Source organism: Ailuropoda melanoleuca, chromosome 1 (genome assembly GCF_002007445.2).
Source record: "Ailuropoda melanoleuca isolate Jingjing chromosome 1, ASM200744v2, whole genome shotgun sequence".
In the NCBI taxonomy this organism is placed as follows: domain Eukaryota; kingdom Metazoa; phylum Chordata; class Mammalia; order Carnivora; family Ursidae; genus Ailuropoda; species Ailuropoda melanoleuca.
In genome coordinates, this window is record NC_048218.1 from 142,622,370 (window position 1) to 142,646,056 (window position 23,687).

General features: G+C 40.8%; 1 protein-coding gene across 3 annotated transcripts in view; it reads right to left on the reverse strand.

Annotated features, from left to right (window-relative positions):
• Nucleotides 1-10,473: 10,473 nt before the first annotated feature.
• The window catches only part of CDK6 (cyclin dependent kinase 6), a 238,152-nt gene continuing 224,938 nt past the window's right edge, over nt 10,474-23,687 (reverse strand). For 2 of the 3 annotated variants that reach the window (XM_002918235.4, XM_034667706.1), the window contains one exon: nt 10,474-20,750. In XM_002918235.4, the coding sequence (XP_002918281.1) occupies nt 20,604-20,750 (147 nt within the window). In that variant the 3' untranslated portion in view covers nt 10,474-20,603. The remainder of the gene's footprint in view (nt 20,751-23,687) is intronic. The other variant, XR_004627502.1, reaches the window with a different exon arrangement.

Genomic DNA, 23,687 nt, shown 5'->3' on the forward strand with positions numbered 1-23,687 from the left:
GCAGCCGGCCACAGCGCCACCTACCGCTGCGGAGGAGAGGCGGGCGCCGGCGACCACTCGCGGTTCCCAGGCGTCTCCTGCTGGATTCCAGTTCTTTACCACCCAGTCCAAGGCAGGCTGGCACTGCGCTTCCGTAGAGCGGTCTCACCAAGGCGGCACACTTCGTTCGGCCTTGGACTGTTTGACTCTCTTCCATTCCTGATGCGCTGAAATCCTCATTCTAGGGGATACGAGGATTATTCCATTGCTTACTGTGGGCTTAACAAGGTGCAAGTGCTGGCGGTAAAGTGACAGGACAGGGGCTCCTGGGTGGCCCAGTCGTTAAGCACTGCCTCTGCCTGGTCCTGGGATTGAGCCCCATATCGGGCTCCTCCGCTGGAAGCCTGCTTCTTCCTCTCCCACTCCCCTGCTTGTGTTCCCTCTCTCGCTGGCTGTCACTATCTCTGTCAAATAAATAAATAAAATCTTAAAAAAAAAAGACACCAGCCCAGCCTTCAAAGGGCCTGTTTACAACCTGGTAAGGGAGTTATACACACACGGGGCCAACTCTAGCACGCGATGTGTCCTAATAATGAAAGTACAATACTAAAACTTCAAGGGAGGTGATCTGGGCTCCAGAGAGGGAGCCATTATATGTATTAAGTATTTATAGACATGGTTAAAGCTGGGCCACTCTGGGCCCAGCTAAGCATGATGTCATTAGAAAGTAATTGAAAATCAACTTAGATCTTTTTTGCATTCTTGGAAAAAGGCAAAACAGACTTATACTCATTACATACATAAAAACTACTTAAAATTATCTTTCCCAATTTCTGTCTCTCTCTCCCCTTCCCTTTCTCACACTGCATTGCACAACGGATGCTGCTGGCTCCCATTTTCTCTCAAAAGTTTCCCAAAACTCTCTCAAATGTGGCCATTTGTGGTTCTACTCCTCAATAGATGTTCACTCTCTTGAGTAATCCATTTTGCTTTTTACTCTGAATCTGTCTGCTAAGTCTCATTTCTCCTCCTCCTCCATTACCCCTGATTGAAGCTGGGGACTCTCTGACCAAAGAAAGGCAGATTCTCTGTATGTACAAGAGGAAGAGGAGAATCTGTGAATAGTAAGGTGGTTGTTGTTTTTTTTCCCATGGCTCATTTACAATGTTTTTAATATTCCAGGAACTTAACATATATTATTTCCAATGCTCCAACATAACCATGATAGAGATCGGTGAAAGAATATAGTTGGTTTTTTTTTTTTTTTAAACTCCTTCTTACCATTGACTTCCTTTGGCTGGTTATACAGAGTGCAGAGATTTTAAAAATATAATACTGCTATAATTCAGCAGGAAATTTTTTGTTTCCTGTAGATATACCGTTCCCCCCCCCCCCGCCAATGTACATAGTACTTTCCAGGTGGCACATGGATCCCATGGGAGGGCAGAGAAACAGGAAAATGACCTGTAGAAATAATGAAAAAGGCCAGAGATATTGGGAGCTCATCTGAGTGGACTTCATAAAGATTGGATCGGTCCTGACTTTCTCAGAATATAATTTACAGTGATTCAATCAGAAGAATAAAGAAATGCTTTATACATACTCTATACAAGTGTGATCTGCTAATAAACACATTTTCCTTCTAGTTATACCTCCTCCCAAATGTCCCAGACATGATTAAGCAATTACATTCCATTTTTCAGATGAGAAAAAAACTGAGGCTAAGATGAGCCAGGTAATTTGCCCCAGGTCCCATAGCTAGAAAGTGTGCTGGGGCTTTAAACATAGGTGTGATGAACTTGAGAGCCTTTGCTTTCCTTACAATATCACCCTGCTTTGGGGGGTGAGGGATAATTGAGAAGTGGCATTACAGGTGGATTGGGAAGGTGGACAGACTCCCCCAGAGGAGCTGAAACGGAAGGACATTCCAAACAGAGGGAACAGCCTGAGTAAAAACAAAGGTAATCAAATATGGATATCTAGATAACATGTGGTAGAGGGAAAACAAGGCTAGAAATGTACATTGGAGCTGGAGGCCAAGGGCCTTGAATGCCAAGGGAAGAAGTTTTATTTGATTCTGCAGGCAAATTTCTTCCTTCCTTCCTTCCTTCCTTCCTTCCTTCCTTCCTTCCTTCCTTCCTTCCTTCCTCTTCCTTTCCTCCCTCCCTCCCTTCTCCCTTCCTCCCTTCCTTCCTTCCCTCCTTCCCCATCTCTCCCCTTCTCTCTCCTTCTTCCTTCAGTTTCTTTCGGGGGGGGAAGGACAGAGGGAAAGAATCTTCAAGTAGACTCGTGGGCTGAGCGTGGAGCCCTGATGTGGGGCTCAATCTCAGGACCCATGAGATCATGACCTGATCTGAAACCAAGAGTCAGACGCTTAATCAACTGAACCACTCAGGCACCCCTACAGGCAAAGTTTTTGAACAAAGGAATAACATGAGCATTGATAAAAAACAAAGCTTTAAATAATGATGGTCTAATAATAACAGTAATAGTAATAATTATTATTTTTCACTGGTGGAGGGATTTTCAACTTGAATAGTGTTCAAAGATTTTAACTCAAAGGTATCTTTGGGGCATCTGGATGGCACAGTCTATTAAGTGGTTAAGCATCTGCCTTTGGCTCAAGTCATGATCCTGGAGTCCTGGGATCAAGCCCCATGTTGGGCTCCCTGCTCATCAGGGAGTCTGCTTCTCCCTCCCCCTTCCCCCTGCTCCTTCTCTCTCTCACTCACTCTCTCTCTCAAATAAATAAATAAAACCTTTAAAAAAAGGCATCTTTAAATACACTTGGACTGACTTACACAAATTTAATAATATAGTTAAATATTATATACTTTTCGTTGTTGTTGTGTGGGTATGTAAGAATTTCAGCAACAGAGACACAGAAATCCAATCCACAAACCCAAGTGTTTGCTGTTTGAGTGGACGTATCGCTAGACTGGAAATGGAAGCATTGAGCTTTATATTTGAAGACATAGCTGTTGTGATTATGCAGCTGTATTAACCGAGAAAGCATAAGACAGGAAACAGGATAAATATCCATTACAAGGGAACTGGTTAAATAAAGTATGGTACATCCATGCAATGGCAAACTATCCAGATTTAGAAAGTGATATATAGCTGTATGCATTGATATGGAAAAATGGCCACTATCCAATATTAAGAGGATTTTAGAAAAATATACAGAATATGAGAGCATGTGCATTAACAAGAGGATATGTTGGTTGAATCACATGAAATTGTTGATATTCAGCAATTTCTAACCTATAAGAATGGCAATCTCAAACGGTTTAACTTATTACATAATATGCTTGAAAATTTCCAAAAAGTTTACATGATAAACTCTTCCTGGTGGTTACTTTATAATAGTATTAGTGAGTTGAAGGGAGGCATATGAATTTTTATTTTTCACCACATAGCCTTCTTTTCTGATTTATTTTATTATAAAACTGCTCAACTAAACCATTTCCCTTTCTCTGATTCCACACTTACTGTGTCAGTTCTGGATGTAATTTTACCTACACAGAAAACAGTGACCATGATTATCTTGTGCTCTACACAGGTATATTTCTCACTGTAAAAAATATAAAGGGGATATATTTTTTAAAAGATTTTGAATCATGAAAACCAAAAAGCCATTCACTTTATTTATTTATTTACTTACTTAACAGTTTTGAGGTCTTTTATTATTTTTTACACTTATCATGCCATGAATTCACAGGGAATGGGTTCCAGCAGCACATGCTCCTTTCCATCGGTTCTCACAGTGTGTTTCTCTGGATGGAGCAGTCCGGCACTTCAGCTGTACCCAAGTACCTTTCTCTTTGGCTTCCTTCTCTTCCTGATCACACACTTCAGGAAGCCATCTTGGCTCTTTGAGTGATAATATGCTCAATATTATCAACATTAATTCTCTTGGCAAGAATCTTGCCTTTAACTCGTTTGTTCGCAACGATGTTACAATATGCTGGGTAACACTGTAGACTCTTCAAGTCTTGCCGTGGTAACATTTGTAGGGCATTCCTTTTTGAACAGTGCCATTTCCCTGATGTCTACAATATCACCTTTCTTATAGACTGGCATGTATGTGGCCAAAGGAACCACTCCGTGTTTTCTAAAAAGGCCTAGAGGGCATAGACTGGGTGCCTCTCCTCTTTCCCTTTGTGTTGGTCATTTTGGTGAATTACTGGAAGATGGCCGTTCGGGCGAAAGGGAGCCATTCACTTTAATTACATTTCCTTTTGTCAACCCGTGGTTGAGTGCTATTAATGGGCAGAGGCAGTGGAAGTTACCAAGTACAGTGAGTCAGAAAGGAAAATTCCTGGTGTTCATTAGAGCTTCAACTAAATCAATGCGTTATAATTTTACTATAATTCTCATCTATTCCATCGCTATTGAGGTGACTCACAAGCTATAAAAGTTCTTCTCCAATTATTTCAGGTTGGCTTTTGTTAGCAATGAAAGAAACCACCTTTAATTAAAAAAATTAACTTGATTGAGGTATAGCTTACATATAATAAAACTCACCAGTTTAAAATGTATAGTTTGTTGAGTTTTGATAAATGCATAGTCATGTAATTACCACAACAGTCAAAATATAGAACATTTTCATTTCCCTAAGAAGTTCCCTTGTGCCTTCTTGCAGTTAATCCCCTTCCCTGTTTCTCAGCCTGGGAGACTGATCTATTTTCTATCCCCGTAGCTTTGTCTTTTCTAGAATTTCATATAAATGCAATCAACTAAGAGGTATCCTTTTGTGTCTGATTTCTTCCAGTTATCATGATACTTTTGAGTTTCACCTGTGCTGTGCAGAGCAACAGTTATTCCATTTTATTGCTGTGTAGTATTCCACTTATTTATAAATCACAATTTGCTTCTTCATTGACATTGTGATGGACATTTGGATTGTTTACAGTTTTTGCCTATTATGAGTAGAGCTGTTATGAACATTCATATGTAAGTGTTTGTGTGCACATATGTTTTCATTTTCTTCAAATAAATACCTACCAGTGGAGTTGCTGGATTAAATTGTAAGTGTATTGTTAACTCCCAACATTTCCAAAATGGCATCCTGTATCGTTTTGCATTAGTGAGATCAATGGTGAGAATTTCAGTTGTTCCATGTCCTCACTAACACTTGGTGTTGTCAAATTTAAAAATTTTAGCCAATCTAGGAGGTGTGTAGGGATATCTCATTGTGGGTTTAAGTTGTGTTTCCCTAATGACTAATGCAGTTGTTCATCTTTTCAGTTACTTATTTTATTTATCTTCTTTGATGAAGTTTTATTTCAAATCTTTTGCTCATTTAAAAAATTGGATTATTTGCCTGAATACCAATCCTTTGCCAGAATATGTTCAGTAATTTTTTCCCCCAATCTGTGGTTTGTCTTTTCACATTCTTAATGATTTCTTTCCAAGAACAAAAGTTTTAAATATTTAAAAAAGGTTTTATTTGAGAGAGAGAGAGAGCGTGCACGCAAACAAGAGGGGGTGGGGGAGGGGCAAAGGGATAAAATTTTTTAAAAAATTAAAAAAATAAAATTGCATCCCATAGTACTCTCTATGCATTTTCTTTCCTTTCTTTCTTTCTTTCTTTTTTTTTTTTTTAAGATTTTATTTATTTATTCGACAGAGATAGAAACAGCCAGCGAGAGAGGGAACACAAGCAGGGGGAGTGGGAGAGGAAGAAGCAGGCTCATAGCGGAGAAGCCTGATGTGGGGCTCAATCCCATAACGCTGGGATCACGCCCTGAGCCGAAGGCAGACGCTTAACCGCTGTGCCACCCAGGCACCCCTCTCTAAGCCTTTTCTGTTTTTTTCCCCCCTCACAGCACTCATGTAACATCCTAGATATTTTGATAGTTCTTGTTTGCCTCCCCTCACTAGAAATAAGCTCACAAAGGCAATAAATCTTAAATATTTTGTGTGGTGCCATTTCCCAGTGCCTGGGGTAGTGCTTGGCACATAGCAGGTGCTCAGTAAATACTCAATGAATCGATGAATATTCTCACCACCAAATCTTTAAATCTGTACCGTCTTTGATTGCCCTCCTATTAGAGCTTTTCTCTATCCAAGTGCAGCTCTTCCTCTTGTGCCCCTCGTCCCCTCCTTCTCCCCTTTCTTACTGACTTCATTTGTGCTGCTACCCTTCTCTCTCCTTCACCTTCAATCACTCTGTCCCCCCAGTGGACTATCTTCTATCTCAGAAAAAAATTCTCCTCTGTCACCACATCCTCTTCAAGTTGTACCTCCATTTCTCTGTTCCGCTTCATGGCTAAGCTTCTCAAGCAGGTTGTCTACATTATCTCTCCCTCCACCCCCCGAGTCTCATCTCTGACCACTCTTCCCCCTTCGCTCTCTATGCCCTGAGCACATGGACGTCCTTTCCGCTCCTCTGCCTTCAGTACTTCACCGGGCTTTCTATCTCATCCCTAACTCAAAGCTTTTCACAGGGCCTTTCCTGCTCACCATGTCCCAAGTACTTTCTATCTTGTGACCTGTTTATTTTCTTTATGATGCTTATAATGTAATTATCTTGTACACAGATTTATTTATGGTCTGTCTCCCACTAAAATGTTAGCACCATGAGAGCAAGTATCGTGTTCTTGTTCACAGCTGCATCTCTAGAGTCTAGTGATGCCTGGAACAGAGTAAAGGTTCAATAAATGTTGAGTTAATGAGTGAGTAAGCTTCCAGTGACCAGATAGAGGACTTAAATCTAACAGACATGTGCAACTAAATGCATTTGTGGTACTGCTCCTGGAAGCACTATTTCATATACTGTGAAAATGGGGTGGGCTGGGGAGGAATGTCTATCAACAGGGGATCTGCTAAGTAAATTATAGTACATTTACACAATGGCATACTATGCAGCCATACTACCTGGTGATGTTAATTTATATTTGTTGAAATGACAAATTATCTAGGATATTATGTAAAGCAACAAATAAACAACTGCAGAGAACAACTTACTGAATGGAGTGCACAGTCCACTTCTGTGGTATAAAAATTATAGTCACGTATCTAACATGTATCTTTGTAAAGCTAAATACGTAAAAATTATTTATCAAAATATTAGCAGTTTTATCTAGGGGGTAGGATTTCAAGTAATACATGTTTTCTTTACTTTTTGTATTTTTAAAGTATTTTATGGTCAACATGTAAGCATTTTATTTCACCGGTTACATATAAATTTTCTGACTCATTCATTCATTCAACACTACTGGACTTCCTCTCAGTTTTAGGCATCTCTAGACCCTAGAAAATGCAATCACATTTCTTTCTTTAAAGAAAAAAAAAAAAAGATGTATTTATGAGAGAGAGAGAGAGCGAGCATGAGCAAGGGAGGGGCAGAGGGAGAGGGAAAGAGAGAATCTCAAGCAGACTCCCCTCTGAGCACAGAGCCCCATGCAGGGCTCAATCTTATGACTCTGAGATTATGACCTGAGACGAAACCAAGAATCAGTTACTCAGCTGACTGAGCCACCCAGGTGCCGAAATCACATTTTTTTCTTATGTGTTGTATGCAATCTTATTTTAGGACTGTTTAAAGCGGAAACCACCATCTGCTTCTGACTTGGAGAGAATGACTTGAGGAAATAAGATAGTTTGTATTTGTATGGTATGTCAGAATATCTGGCACTTGGGGGATGGCGCTTTGAATGTTAACTACCTCCCTTCTCTTGAGAGAGCCATTTTGGCTGTACCTACAGCTAAATAACACTGTATCACAGGCAGGAGGGAGGGTCTATTATCACAAATGATCACTCTTGACACTTCTGCCTCTTTGCATCAGGTGCTGTTTGAAAGCTGAGGCCAGTCGATGTTAAGTGAGTATGACTAAACGACTTTATCAGCTTTCTGAATACACTGTCATAATAGATGTCATTTTCCAGTGAGGAATCCTAGAGATCACAGGAAGTACAGGATTTAGAATAATGGACCCCATTCCAAGTGCTAATGTCTCCTCTATGCTGATGCAGTACTTCTCAAAGACGTTCTGCAGGAGAGCGAATTGTAACGGGGGTGGTGTCTGGTGACGTGGTAGCCCTGTGCAGTTACTGAAGTCATAAAATGTCTTTGAAGTCTTCTATATTATTTAAAAAATTTGAATTTTGCATTCTATTTCACAATGTTTTTTTATGTACTTTAAAAATAGTGTCTGTCTTTAATGAAAAACACTTTTCTCTTTTATTTTAAGCAAAATTGATGCTTGGGGAGAGTAGATCTTTTTACGTGTAGCTCTGTATTCTCCCGTGTATACTACAGGTTTCTGGGAATCCCCACTGGAAAAGTGCAGGCTCCACTATCATTGTTTTTACCCACCCTTATATAAGGACACTACTCTTGTACTTAGCTTTTCAATAGCTTGAAATTACAGTGCAGAGCAGCGGCCTCAAACTATAGTACTGATAGAGGAGAGAGGGAGCTGTAGCAGGATTCCTGCTGCAATTGATAGAAATTTCCTTGAGCTACTGAAGTTAAATGGAAAGGGGGGGGAAAAACCTAGAGACAGATTTCATAAGGATATGGGGAGTTCCCAGGCCTGGGGAACAGGAGTCAGAAAGCTGTCTGGATTTAGCCTCTGCACATTACCATCTCTCTCCATGGGCCAGCTCCCCATGATCCCCTGTGCACACTGGGAGAAATACAGCTACCAGCAGCTCCGAATTTACAGGTAGTGCTTGCAGACATCTAGGAGATGGAAGCCCCGTCTCTTGGTCCCACATGCCATGGGATACTATGGTTGCTCTATCAGCTCCATCCAGAAAGGGGCATTTGGAGAATGAGTATGACATCCTGGGGCCCATCCCTGCCATGACCTCTTGCCTAGAGAGCCGGTAAACAGGGCACAATCAGTGGCAAAGGGCTTCCGGCTTTCAGTGGAATGAAGTTCTAAGTGAGACTAGCAGAGATAGCTAGGGACCAATGGAAGGCTCTCTCTGTACACTGCTCTGAAGTAAATGATTATAGATGCCCACGGTTTGTGCAAATATCTGTAGTTATGAGTGATCTACTGAACTACAAACTTTCAATTTCTTTTCTAAAACATGTTTTTGAAATTTTATTTATTGAAGTAATCTCTATACCCCATGTTGGGCTTGAACTCATGACCCCAAGACCAAGATCACATGTTCTTCTGACTGAGCCAGCCAGGCACCCCTACAAGCTTTTCAATTTCTTAGTAAAGATCATACTCTTGACTTTCTGTATTATCCCTCCTGAATATTTCAGGCGAATTTTAAAAATGCAGATGCACATTAGGGCCTGTTAAACAAAAGTAAGGCAAGTCCTAATGAGAGCTCCCAGGGAATTCTGGAGGACCAACTTAAAAATGCCTGGTATCAGAGCACCTGTGTGGCTCAGTCGGTGAAGAGGCCGACTCTTATTTTGGCTCAGGTCATGATCTCAGGGTCCTGGGACAGAGGCTTGCATTGGGCTCCACGCTCAGTGGGGAGTCTGCTTGAGGTTTTATCTCTCCCTCTGTCCCTCCCTGACACTTGTGTGTGCTCTCTAAAATAAATAAATCTTAAAAAAAGTACCTGACATCATACACGAAGAGGGGACTGTATCAGACAGCAACACTTCTGGTTTGCTGTATAGTGTCTCAGTAGCTGCTTCGTCTATCACTCTGCATCAGTATATAAGCAGATGAACAAAGAGGAACACGCATTAAAAGACATGGTCTTCCTCTTTAAACCCCCTCAGTGGTTCCAAATTCCTTTATATGGCACATTAAACCCTTCCCAGCATCACCTCCAGACTCCTTCACATACCCACCCACCCCCTTACTAGTTGTTTTCAAACATTAAGTCACGGTCTATTAGTGGGGTTCTGAAATCAGTTTAGTGGGTTCCACCAGCACTTTCAAAGAGTGGAGGATAATAAAATAGAGAACATGTGGGGCACTCAGCATCATTTCACAAAATCTCAGCTCCTGGTACAGACGTGTGCATCTGCGTGCGCATGTGTATACCAGGTCATGCGGGGAGACTGGATTGCTTTCTGTAGGTTAGGATCCAGATGCTACAGCCACAGCCTCAGGGGTGGCCTCACCAATCTGACTGCTAGCTCTTACATAACTGCATGCCTTTGCACACGCACAGTATTTCTACTTGCATACCTGGCGGACATTGATTTTCGGTTGGGTTGTCAGAGTTTAGCATAACTAACTAGTAAGAGCTTACTAAACATTTGTTACTGGAGCTTTAAGCTCAACGAGATGCTATTTAGCTTTTAAAAACATCTGAAACCTGAAAAGGAGTCTCTTCCAACAAAAGTTTAAAATGCATTCTGCTAAAACCTATTTAATTATAAGTTACTTCACTCATTGTAATTATATTCATTTTATATTAAGTGAAAAGAAAAATAGCTATGACAATAATTCATTTCCAAGAAAGCAGTCTGAGATGGCTGTTTTTATTACTTTTATTTGCTACCAATATTTTTATTGTAAGAAATACAAAAGGTATGACAAATATACAAACCATTCTCTTTTTGCTTCAATTTAGCTTGTGCATATGTGAAAACAATGAACTGGACAGTGAAGTTTCAACACTAATTCTTAAAAAACAATGAATTCCATTATCTGACAATAAATACCTAAATTTGCATTCTAGCACCCAGTAAGACATCCAGTTTCCAAAGGTTTGTGATCTGCAACCCTCTGAATTCTCTGACACGTTACCTTTGCCATTGCAACAGAGTCAGCATCGGCAACTGTCGCTCTCCAAGTAAGTCCTAGAATAAGGCGCATGCTAGAATGACTGCCCCTGACCGCGGGCAGTCCAGGTCATAAAGCATCTTTGACTCGAGCTACTTTTTAAAACAGATTGCTAGTGATGGGGGATTTAAGGTAAGTTTTCGTAGTTCTTGGATTATATATCTTACATGATACAAACAATCTACTTTCCTATTTTCCTCTTCAGGTGAGAAGAGTCTAGATAAACTGACCTGTATTTTCATCTACCTAAAGGGAAAGAAGCAAGATCATTTAGCTCAGGGTGCTATGAAGGGGGTAACTTTACAGATAAGCTTTCTTTCTTTCTTTTTTTTTTTTTCTTTTTTTTGCCCCAGGAGAGCTTTCTATATGGAGGGATGGTCACCAGAGTGAGAGAACCCTTCCCATTCTGCTCCTGTCTACACCCACGGCCATTTTTCTTTGGGGGCTAAATGATCCGGTACGTAGGAAGGTCTCTGCTTTCAGAGAGCTGCACCGCACCCACATTTGGGGAGAGCACAGGGTTTCTGTCCTCTGTGAGAAAGGATACCCAGGTGAACCTGACAGGCCAGTGTGGTAACTCTCAACCTTGTGTATGGAGAAAAGAGCAGAAGCACTCTCTGCTACCAAGCCATCTGTCAACATTCTTGTAAGACTGTGTTCCAGGCAGTGAATTTCCACACTGCTTCTTTCACCTGCTCAAACCCAAGCACCAAAAGAGCATTCTGTAGCGATATGAGCAAACGGAATGAGAGTAATTTTGCACCTTTAAGGAACATGCACCCTTATAAGTCTGTACCCTGATATTATAATAGCAGAATGAGTTTCAAGTATGAAGAAATACAGTAAAACTATGGCCTGTAGATGGATAGAAAACAGCAGCCTGGAATGTGCTGTATAGACTTGTTTAGTTTCTCCTTTTGTACCACAGCCGAAATTGAATGCTCTGTAGGATGACTTGGTTTTAAAATCAAGATGCACACAAATGTGCTGGAGGGCATCTGTGATCAGTGCCGCGAGCACACTCTGTGCCCAGCCAAAGGTCAAGTAAAAGTGGTGGCCAAGCCCGAGCAGGCACACCGTGATGCCTAACGCATCCCTCTCTTCGTGTCCCTGACGCCCAAAGAGCGGCAGAAGAGGATAAAGAGCACCATGCAGACAGGCCGGGATGGAGGCAGGGAGCACTTCAGCGGGAGGGAGGAAGGATGCTGGGGGGATGGGAGGACGTTGGTTCACACAGCCTAGATTAGTATCTGACATGCCCATGCACCATCTCTACATCTCCAGAACCGTGATTTCAAACACAGAAACCAACAAGTCAAATATCCAAAATACAATTTTTTTTCTACGTTTAACACATTTTCTATTATAAAAGTTCCAAAAAAAAAAAAAGCTTACTGGATAGGACAGCCTCGCTGAAAACCTAGAATAAAGTTTTAACTAAGCCCTATGGGAATGCAGAAACACTACACTAATACATTTTACAGTGAAAACATGCATTTACACATCTCTGACATGATAATCCTATAAAACCCTCTAGCTCTCATTTGCACTCTACGGGAACCGATATTGTGCTTTTCTTAACACATACTGCTCTTCTATACCAAACACTTGCCAATTAACCTTCAGATCCAAACCTAAAATACCAGAAACGCCACAAGCTTCTGAGCTGTTGGGGACTGTTGGCTATTAATATCCACTGTTGACTACTGTACATGCAATCCTTGTGTTTATTACCGGACTGAATTGCTTCTGTACAAAACCAAGTTGCTTGAAGCACGGAAACTTGAATTTCTCCATCTGACACATTCTGGAAGCCCCAAGGCACAAGCTGACAGTTTGCTTCTATAGAAAACTCTCACGCTGTTCTTGCAACGGTTACTACCTGTTCCCACTACTACACAGGACACCTATGAGGGCACGAGATCGAGATCCCAGGGAGGAAGCTTCATCTCGAGGCCAGACAGGAGGCGGCACCACCCAGGCACCTGTCTCTGCCTGGCGCCTACACTGACAGCTGTCTGGCAGAGTTCCTAAATTAAGGCAGTATCTGATGCTTTTCTATCTGATTTTAAATTTTTGCTGTATTTTCACGCTATACTGTATGCATACTTGACAAAAGAACTACAAAGTCCTTTGCTTTAATTCCTTTACACAATGATAAAACACCTAGACACAAAAATACTACACCTACAGACTTAAATTCTACCCATCATGTTAAAATAAATGCGGCTTATTTGGGGGCTTAGTCTAATTTTAATTTACTTAGCTCCATCAAGACCATGATAATGAACATTAAATGCAAATCCTAATGCCATCTCCTTTCAGTTGTACTTTCACAGGACTAGTGTGACTCAGAAATAAATAACATACATGAATAATAATAGAAATAATTTATGCAAGTGTAGAACAACTTGAAATAGAAATTCCCCACCTTGTTAAGTGCTGATGCTAGGGGTAGTTGCTGCTATTTATCCCATGTACTAACTAATATATTTACTACTGGTCATAGTAAAACACATGAATACAAAGTAAGTGAGGAACTGTGATAATCACGTGTATGTTGTTGCAAACACAGGACCAAAATGAGAAGCTATACAATGTACTTCGGGGTTCGGTTCAAGAAATGTATTACCGCTGGGGTCTATTCTCATTATTTGGAGACTTCAAGGTTAAATTAGGAGGTGCTGGTGATCACAGAAGTATTGCTAGCTAATACATATTATTGCATTTCAAAAAACTTAAGATTAGAAACTTTCAAGTTAAGAGTACAATGGGTATCTTCAGGGCTGTAACCTAAGCATGTCGACGGAATTTGGCCGGAAACCACAGAGTGTCAGAAATTAAATAACTGTGTGTGGCTCTATGCTTGCTCATTAGTGCTACAGTCATAGTTCTTTATTGCAATATGTACAGTTATGTGCCCCCTTTCTAAGGAAACCTATATTTGACAATCCAAACTCCCAAAGCAGAGGAGGAGTTGATTATTTGCTTGAAGAAACAATTCACACAAAAGGTCCTCTAAACAGGAAAATCCTCTACTACGTGAGATAATTGGCTTACATACCTTTAACTATTGGATAAAGAAAAAAGAGAAAGAAGAAATTAGAAACTAGAGGAGCTTTTGCCTAGGAAGAAAATAAACAAATTTTCAAAACAAAACTTCTCCACACATATCTTTTGCCATCATATATGTAGAATGATAGAAAATAAAAAAATAAAAAATCTTTCTTGTAATTATACATCTTCTCTTAAAAAAAAAAAAGCTGAGCTTAGAGCTTGAGAGATGCCTGGTAGACGCTTCATAAAGAACAGCATCTCTTTATACCCGAACTTTCAAAGAATTGTGTTGTACTTATTTATGCACAGAAGACACCCGTTTGCTTCTAGGAACAATTTACCTCCTAGGATTGCAGAACAGATGCCTCTGAGACAGCAGCAGGGCACATGGACCTCGGACGATCTCCCGCCGGGTCTGTACTACGTTTCAGGCACTAACAGGTGAGCGGCGGGCGGGTCCCAGCCAGCTCCGCCCACTGCCGCTCTACAGCCAAAGGGGCGGGGTGACGGCGCAGCGCACCCAGAAGGTTTTCAGGTGGCCGTCAAGTGTCGACCACGAGCAAATAGAGTTCAGACTGGCCCAACTGATAACAAACTCGAGGTTTGAATTCGGCCTTCCATTTAGGGGCTTAAATTGGAAACTACTTCGGTGGGGTTTTAAGCAGAGGGAAGGGGCCGACGAGTTCCCAGAGAGCTCTGGCCAGCCCCTAGTGTGTGCGGTGATTTAGAAATGAGTTAGTGAGACTTGCCTGCCCGCTACTTTGCAGGAAAGTTAAGCAGGCACCATCGAGTTTCTCCCACTCAGAAGGAATAAACTGCCTTCTGTTATGCCGTGCTAAGGAAACTCTGAAAAGTACTACAACTGCCTTCCTCCTCAATTTCTGTAACACTTACTGAGGAAAAGGGCTTCTAAAATTAACTAAAATTAACTAAAATCACCTGGGGAATGATCAGTCTCTGAGCAGACCTAGGAATTAAAACATAGGAGTGTATGGAGATACATAGGAAAAATTAAACAGATGGATAAATTAAAGATTTATGTAAATATACTCCTATGTTGTTACGCTCACATGCTTGGACAGGATTTTTAAAAATTAGCTTTTCTTGTGAATTTACACTTGTGATTATACAGATGTAAAAAATTACCAGGTCTTTTAGTATATAAGGGCTCTGTTTCAGCATGGCAATTCTTCTGGAAAAAATAGTTTTGTCTACTTAAATACCAATGTTACTTATTTTATTCATCTGATTCTTACATGAGGATTTAAAATTTTAATCAATGTCTAAAGACCATCATGGTAAGAAATGTGAAAACAGCAGATGGGGGTATAGGTATTTTGGCCGAGGCCACTGGAGGAGTTTTACACTCCTAACAAAACCATCCTGGTCACAGATGAATGTTGCCTTTTAATAGTTAGCCTGTCCATCTTTGTAACTTCTGCACCTAGAACAGTGAGGTAATTAGGTACCTCAAAGAAATGCTTCTTGAAAAATAAGAGGTCTTGGCTCTCTTTATGCACTTAAATAATCAAAATGGGTGTATTATCCATTCTCAAGAATGACTTACAGACAGCTGTTCAGAACCTAGTGAACAACTAAGATATCGAGGTCACAGAATGTTACGAAGACTCTTAATCATCCTGACAAACTAGTGCTAAGCAAGAGTAAAATATGTGCAGAAAAATAAAGTTAGAACGAAGTCTTGAGAAGTACCTCTTGCTCGGATTTTCTCCCCCCACCCCCCCACCTCCTGAAAGTGCCACCTTGTGGAACATACTGGAATGAAACAAGAAAGCCCATGCCTTAGGACAGTGTGAAATTTAAAACAGACATCTGCAAGAAAAATCGTTTCCCTTTCCTACCATATAACCTTCAGATTGCTGTAATAATATTTAAGTAGATGCTTGAAAAAAAGCCTGTATTAATTTTCAAAAGGCTCTTGTTTTTCTTCTTGAAGGCCAGAGCACCAGTATCGAGGAAACATAAATATGTCGATGGAAGTTCATGCATTTATCTAAACTCCCTGGGAATGCTAAGAAATAGAAAACATTTTGAAAAGCTGATTCATACTTCATTAAAACAAACAACTAATTGAGAAAAAAAAGCACATTTAAAAATCAGACCCCTCCTCTTTTACATTTCTATTGTATACAAACATCAGGAGATAGAAAAGGCCAAAGGAATATTTTAGTTTTGTGAAAAAGTACAAGTTAGAAATGCTTGAGATATAGGTATGTAACACAACTAGGTTGAAAACTGCATTGGTAAGAAATGAAAATGCTATTTTCTTGTGCTTTTGAGGAAAACACCACTGTTAATTATCTGGGGGCTCACGTTGCTTGATAGGCTTTTGGTAGCCTCAAGAAGTTTTTCCACGGCGGGGAAGGAGCACGTAGCTATGTTTCTAATCATACATCTGAATGTATTGGATGCACGTGATTTGGGCTTCACAATTTTTCAAAAAATCCTGGTGGCACAGGAAATATGTGCCTTTTTAAAATTTAATATGCATATATATATAAATATATATATATATTCTACAGGGAACATTCTCAGGCTTGTATAACGAGCATAGCTTCTTGTAGCTGCTTTCTCCCATGAAGTGAGAAAGTAGTACAGGTAGTTTAGTTTATTCAGGCAGACATTTGAAATGGCAACTACTTGGAACAGCTTTTCCATAAAACATGTTTTTGAATGTATCAACTTCATAGTTGCCAGGTGACTTTAATATAAATTCTTACCATATATTTGTTAATACATATCCTTCAAAATATATCTAACTTTGAAACTATCCTTCTTTGAATACTTTTTCTCCTGAATTTCCTCTATCCATTGTCCACTGTATTAGGACTTTTAAAGATTTAGAAATCAGATCACATCTTTATTTTTATAAAATAAAGACACTGTTTTCATGTGTCACAATGTAAAACATGCATTCTTCTGAATTCTAGCAACACCTAAGAATTTATAATGCCTCAACATTTTCTTTCCAAGGTAAATATCCTATAGTTTCTGTACTAACACAATTAAGTAATTACAGTAGCTTATTAACTTTTAATATTACTCTTTCTTAGGCCCAACGATGCAACGAAAGCCTGCTTTTGGAAAATGTGAGACACTCTCTCGTGTGCTTATCATAAAAATAGTCCAGTTGTCATTTAAAAGAAGCAATTCTTTGCAGAGAAGAATTTTAATATGTTTATATTAGAAGCTTACATGATTTTAATTTCCATAAAGGAATGAAGATTGCCATTACTGACTTTAATAGGCGCCACTTTTAAGAGAAGCAGCTGTAGTTAAAAGCTCAATTTTAATACATAATTTAAGGTTCAAAATATTTGGTACTGTTTAGGTTTTTTTCCATCAAGATGGATAGTACCACATTCTGTAGTCAAACGATAAAATCTTTAGTAAGGGGTACAAATTTTCTTTAAGATATCCTGTGCATTCTGAAATTTTCATTTTTTACTTAAAATTAAAAGGCTGAGATTCTGTTCTTAAGTAAATATTTTGAACTATTCTTAGTAAGACACCTTGGGCTAAATGAAAAGTGTGCCATTCCTACTGTGTGATTCCTGAGAGAAAATCATAAGAATACAGAGGGATGAAATGGCTCGGAGCTCCTGTCCAAAACAGGTTCTTGGGTTTTTTGCTTCTTGGGTTCCTACCCACTTTAAGGAGAGACAAAGTGGGAGGAGCCAATGCACAGGGTTCTTAAAAGCTCTTGGAAATTGTGTTTTTCAGGTCGTAAGATTAGGGCCTTATTACCTTTGCCACATGATAGCTTATGATGCTGAAATGGACAAGTTTCTCTTTTATTCTTAAATGGGATTGTTACAACTCCACCCTGCACAACAGTTCCTATGATGCCTGGGCCACTAGGACAACTGTCATATAGAAACTATCAGGCCCATGCCAGCACCAGTCCTCAGGATGAAATTCAAATGTGATTTTCAATCCGACACCAGATTTTTACTGCTATAAGCTGCTTCAGTATAACCCTGGGGCAATATGACCTTTTCAGCAAACCATGGCTTCACTTTTGGCAAAGATGTTTGAAACCATACGTCACAGAAGAAAAAGCTGTGTTCAGTAAATTCCTGTGCTGCTGTGTGCTTCCAAGTGCCCTCATGGCAAGGGTGGTTGTGTGGGATCTGGATTTCAGAACTGGTGAGCCTGGATATAAAAGACATAAAACAACAGAGTAATCACTCAACCACACTATCTCCAGATGGAGAGCTCGGCTAGACTCTTAAGTTCAGAGAGGCCGAGGTGCCCCCTCCTTCTGCCTCTCCGAGGATAATCTGCCCAGTATTCAACGCTGAAATGTTTGGGCTTTAAGTTTTCTTCATAAACATACCGAGAAACGAACCAAAAGTATATGCTAGAAATAAAGTGGAGCTCTCTACTTGTTTAAAATTCTCAAGAATGCTGAAAAATTCCAGTTTAGAACAGCTGCATTTTTCTGGACAATACTTATAAAAAACTTAAAGAAGCAGAAACTCAAGGTATGTCCACTCTAATCATGGATACTAACCAAAAAGCACATGACGAATCAGTGCAGGGAGTTTTAAAATTCAATTTCTAGGCCCCAGCAAAAACGTCTTTGTATTTTGACCCCCGATCAAAGGAAAGGCAGAACTCACTGTTCCAGGGGAGACATTGTCCCGAATGCTCTGGATTCATTATATCTCAAGCATTTACGGTAATGACCAAACATAGTCAATGTTGTCAACAATGAAGAAAGTGTAAAACATTCTTATGGCCCATCTTCTCATTCATATCTGGCTTTAGACAAATCTTCCTGCTCTTCAAGTTACTGAGTTAGAAAAATGTTCAACAATGCATGTATTAAAAAAGAGTAATTCCCACCCCAAAAAGCTTTCAAGGAGAAAAGTCTCCTAATTTTTCTCTTGTTCAAGATGGTAGTATAGAAATATTGAGCTGTGAAGAATTCAGGGAGGCTTGACAATATATAAACATCATCTGGAACATTTTCTACTGAGGGAAGCAATGTTCATTCTCTGAAAACCCTAACTCTAAACATGGTCTAACTGTTGCACGCACGCAAAACATGAGTCAGAAAGCAAAGATAGCTAACCCTCCAGAAAGATACTTAATCTCTGTGTCTTCAAGCACTAACCACATATAAGGCAGAGATGACATTGAAATATAAAGAACAGTAGAGAAAATGGCAAGAGAAAAAAAAAAATAAAGCTGTTCACAATGCCCAGGTCAGGCTGGCTCTGCAGAGAACAGGAGTATGCACAAGGCACTAGAAACAAGCACAGCCTGGGGGATGAGAAAGGATGGTTTTATAGAGTAAATATATATTTCTAAAAAATAGTGAAAGACATTCCCTCTGATTCTACACTGACCATATATTCTAAAAAATTGTAAAACACTAAGTAACAGTTTAAAGCAATCTATGTGCTGGTGATAGAGAAGAACCAGTCCTCTACTCACTGCCTAGGTAACAACAAATGCCAGGTAAGAAGATCGCGTGCGAGAGGGAACATACTGGCGGGGTGGGGGGAGAGACTCTGTTAGGATCACGAAAGGGGGACCATAAGCCACAATCTGAATCTAACTATTTTCAAAAGGTTCACTGAAAGAAAGCAAGCAGGGGGTGCACGGGAAAAGCTGAAGCAATCTGTTATTAGTCATGTAATAGTAATATATGTTAGAGGCCCTGGGGGATAGATAAGATGGATACTTCGCAAACAAAGCAGTGCATGGTAGAAAAAGTACAGTGTAATAGTGAAAACTTAAATGGTATTCATGTCTCTGGTCAGAGAGAATGACTCTCCAAACCAAAACAGGAAACAGTTTCTGACAAATTCCTAAAATCAAAAAACAAAATAAAGTAACAACAAAACCCAAGAAGGAAAGAGATTTCAAATCAGGAAATAAAGGCTTTCTCTAATTTTTTTTTTTTTGACAATTTCACCTATTTGAGGTACACTCTCTAAATCTATAGCAAGTAAGAAAAAGCTTACAGGTATTTTTCAAAAGAAACAATAAAGCATATAATACAGGTTAAAATGGGCTCATATTGAGTAAATTCAGCTTTTTGAAGAGTAAATAGAATGTACACTTTAAAAAACAGGTCTCTTAAAAGATACTAGCATTTTTTTTCTTTTGTTGTGTGTAGAAAACTTCATCTAGATAGTGAACCTTTTACTACTAGCAAATTTACTGCTTTTGGCTATGAAATTCTGAGGATACAGGCTCAACTTTCTAATTTGAGAAGCCCATTCTGGTAAATCACCTTTAGTCAACAGACACCTGTTACTTATAGGTCACTTTGAGTCTTTAAAATTCAATTATTCTCGTTGTTTACAGAAAGTAACACTTTAAGAGAACAAGAATCTCTCTCTCTCTCTCACACACACACACACACACACACACACACACACACACACTCTCTCTCTCTCTCACTTAAAAGTACCGAATCAGGCTTGGGCAGCTGCAGGGAGATTACATCATAACTCAGCTGTGCCTGGATTGCTCACTTCACACTGGCAGCATTCAAGGTTAGAAAAATGAAACGGCAGCACGATTGGTCAGCAGCTTCTCTTCTTCTGGAAGTATTCCAGGTTCTTGAAACAAACAAACAGACAAACAAACAAACAAATGAACATAAAGCTGCAATCATTCTTGCATTGATCTCCAAACAGTCAACTAGGCGGTTTCCATGGAGAAGCAGAGCCCGTCCAGAAGACGGCAACTAGGTCCCCAGCCAGTGATCTTCAGCAGCTCTGCCGGGGCTCACTCAGGGTGGGGGGCCATCAGCCCCCAGGGGTGTTCTCCGGGAGATCAGCTCAAGGCGGCGGCTGGGACCTCAGGCTGTATTCATCTCCGAGCTGTTCTGGCTGGGCGGCAGATGGGCATCCACGTTCTCTTTGCACCTCTCCAGGTCATGGAAGTACGGGTGAGACAGAGCACTGTAGGCAGATATTCTTTTGGCTGGATTAAATGTTAAGCACTTCTGTGATAAAGAAAAAATAAATTGATTTACGTAAAACATGTCCATTTAAATAGTGTGTTTACACAGTTACACATTTATTCACCACAATGAATTAAGTGTGTCTAGAAAGAGAATGAATATCTTCTTCAAGGGACACAATGGGGCGCCTGGGTGGCTCAGTCAGTTGAGCGGCCAACTCTTGGTTTCAGCTTAGGTCATGATCTCATGGCGGTGAGACCGAGCTCCGCATCGGGCTCCGTGCTCAGTGGGGAGTCTGCCTGAGAATCTCTCTCTCCCTCCTCCTGCTCATGCTCTCTCTCTCTCTCTCTCTCTCTCAAATAAATAAATAAGGGGTGCCTGGGTGGCTCAGTCAGTTAAGCATCTGCCTTCAGCTCAGGTCATGATCTCGGGGTCCTGGGATGGAGCCCCGCATCGGGCTCTCCACTCAGTGCTCAGTCGGCTTCTCCCTCTCCCTCTGTGATCTCTCTTGCTTTTGCTCTCTCAAATAAATAAACAAAATCTTTAAAAAAATAAATAAAATATATAAATCTTAAAAAAAAAGGGACCATAAACAAAACGTCGACAGTAGCCATCTTATCTATGGCCTCAATGTATAAACTGCCCTTCAGGAGTTTAGCCCTTCAGTTGCCTAACAGCTGTTGGGTTGCCTATGGACTGTTACCTCTGTAGGCTTTCTCTTCAACCCACCCCAGTCCTTTAAAAGATATTATTATTGTAGTACGTATACAACTTTATTTAGGTAGTGATTTTTCTAATGCTAGCCAACTTAGTGCTATAGTCAGCGACATCACCCGAACTTTTTACCCTTCCCCAAGGGTCTTTTTTTTTTTCCTCAAGATTTTATACATTTATTTGACAGAGCGAGACAGCACAAGCAGGGGGAGCAGTAGAGGGAGAGGGAGAAGCAGGCTCCCTGCTGAGCAAGGAGCCCCATGCAGGGCTCCATCCCAGAACCCTGAGATCATGACCTGACTGAAGGGAGACACTTAACCGACTGAGCCACCCAGGCACCGCGTACCCTTCCCCAAGGTTTACTGATGAGTCGGGAATTGAAGGTGGTTACCTTGTTCAGGGGTAAAAGGCTAATTACTAAATGATACTAACAGTTACTGATGTATTTCTAAAATCAAAACCAAAACAAAAAAACAACAAAAGACACAAAAAAGGAAATACATTTTAAGCCAGGAAATAAAGGTTTTCTCTATTCAGGAGGGGGCAAGTAAGGGCTGCAACCTAGGCCCAACTTATTCCGTTCTACCGGCCAGCCGCGGACTCTGCCGCAGGGCTGAACCACCCACCAGGTTCAGTTCTGGTACCGAACTCTATTCCAGGCTGTCAACTCAAGTGCAGGCAGCAGGTGAAAGCAGGGGACGGTGAAGCTCTGAGCAGCAATCTCCATTCACAAGCTGCCGGTTCATCATCACTTGGGCAGGCTGCTTCCCTCATCTCAGTTCCACTTCCACTCCAATCCCAGCTAATCCTGTTCTTCCAATCCTCCTCCTGTCCTTCCACCAACACCTCCAGAGTGCCTAGTAGGTGGCAAGCACTAGCGAAGGATGAGTAAGACCCACCCCTTGCCCAGGAACACACAAGTAGCGGAGAAGCTCCACCAGCTTCCCTGTCTGTGTGACGTGGTGCCCACTGAAGTGAGCTGGGGATCCGAAACGTCTACCAATTTCAGTCCTCTCTGTAATCTGAAGACTTCACATTATCAAGGTTATGCTGATCTCTTCCACGTAACCTGGGTTTTTGCCCTCAAGGAGCTTAGAGTCTTAGGTCCTGACTGGATTAGGACCCCCTCTAACCTCTGTTGAACACTACTGACCTGGAAAATTCTATATATAATTCCAGGCAAATTTTTGGGTCCCCTGAAATCTTATTTATGTGGAATTCCCCACCAGTCCATGGAGGCGGGTTTCTCATAATGTCTCCTGAAAACCAAAGAGCCAAAGGGCAAGCAGAGGAAGGAGCCTGTTGGTAGAATGGTCCTACTGTCTCTAATAGCAACGAACATCTTAAAAAAAGTTTTGCATAGGCTGAACTCCCCCAGGACAGAAGAGCAGGGTCAAAATCCTTGAGCCTGAGGTCTGCCTTCCACAGAATCCAGGAAGGAGAAAATTAGGTAGTGACATTAGAAAAGGAAGCAGCCAGTTTAATCCCTAGGAAATATGAACAAAGAAAAAAAAAGTTGTGGGAATATGTTCAAGATAGAGAGACATGTCCCTAGAGGACTGTGTGGGAGGAAGCCCATCCTCACAGCTATTTTGACGGCTTAGAGCTGGGAAGAGGGTGGAGAGAAGGAGAACTCCTTAGCCTAATGTGGAAGTGTGTGAGAATCTCAAGTAGGAAGAAATTCTTTTTTTTTTTTTAAAGATTTTATTTATTGAGAAAGAGAGAGAGAGAGAGCGAGCACACACGAGCGCACTAGCAGGGCAGGGGCAGATGGAGAGGGAGAAGCAGACTCCCCTCTGAGCAGGGAGCCCAATGGGGGCTCGATCCTAGGACCCTGGGATCATGACCTGAGCCAAAGGCAGGCACTTAACCAACTGGGCCACGCAGGTGTCCCAAGTTGGAAGTCTTAATACTTTATGTCCTACAGAAACATTGTTATAAACGGTGGCTAAGTTCTATCACTGCTCTGCTTCAACAGAGCAACTGGATGATTTGAGAATTAATTCAAAATCTTGTGTAAGAATATTGTTTCTCCGGGGCGCCTGGGTGGCACAGCGGTTAAGCGTCTGCCTTCGGCCCAGGGTGTGATCCCGGTGTTATGGGATTGAGCCCCACATCAGGCTCCTCTGCTAGGAGCCTGCTTCTTCCTCTCCCACTCCCCCTGCTTGTGTTCCCTCTCTCACTGGCTGTCTCTATCTCTGTCAAATAAATAAATAAAATCTTTAAAAAAAAAAAAGAATATTGTTTCTCCAAGAAAATCTATTT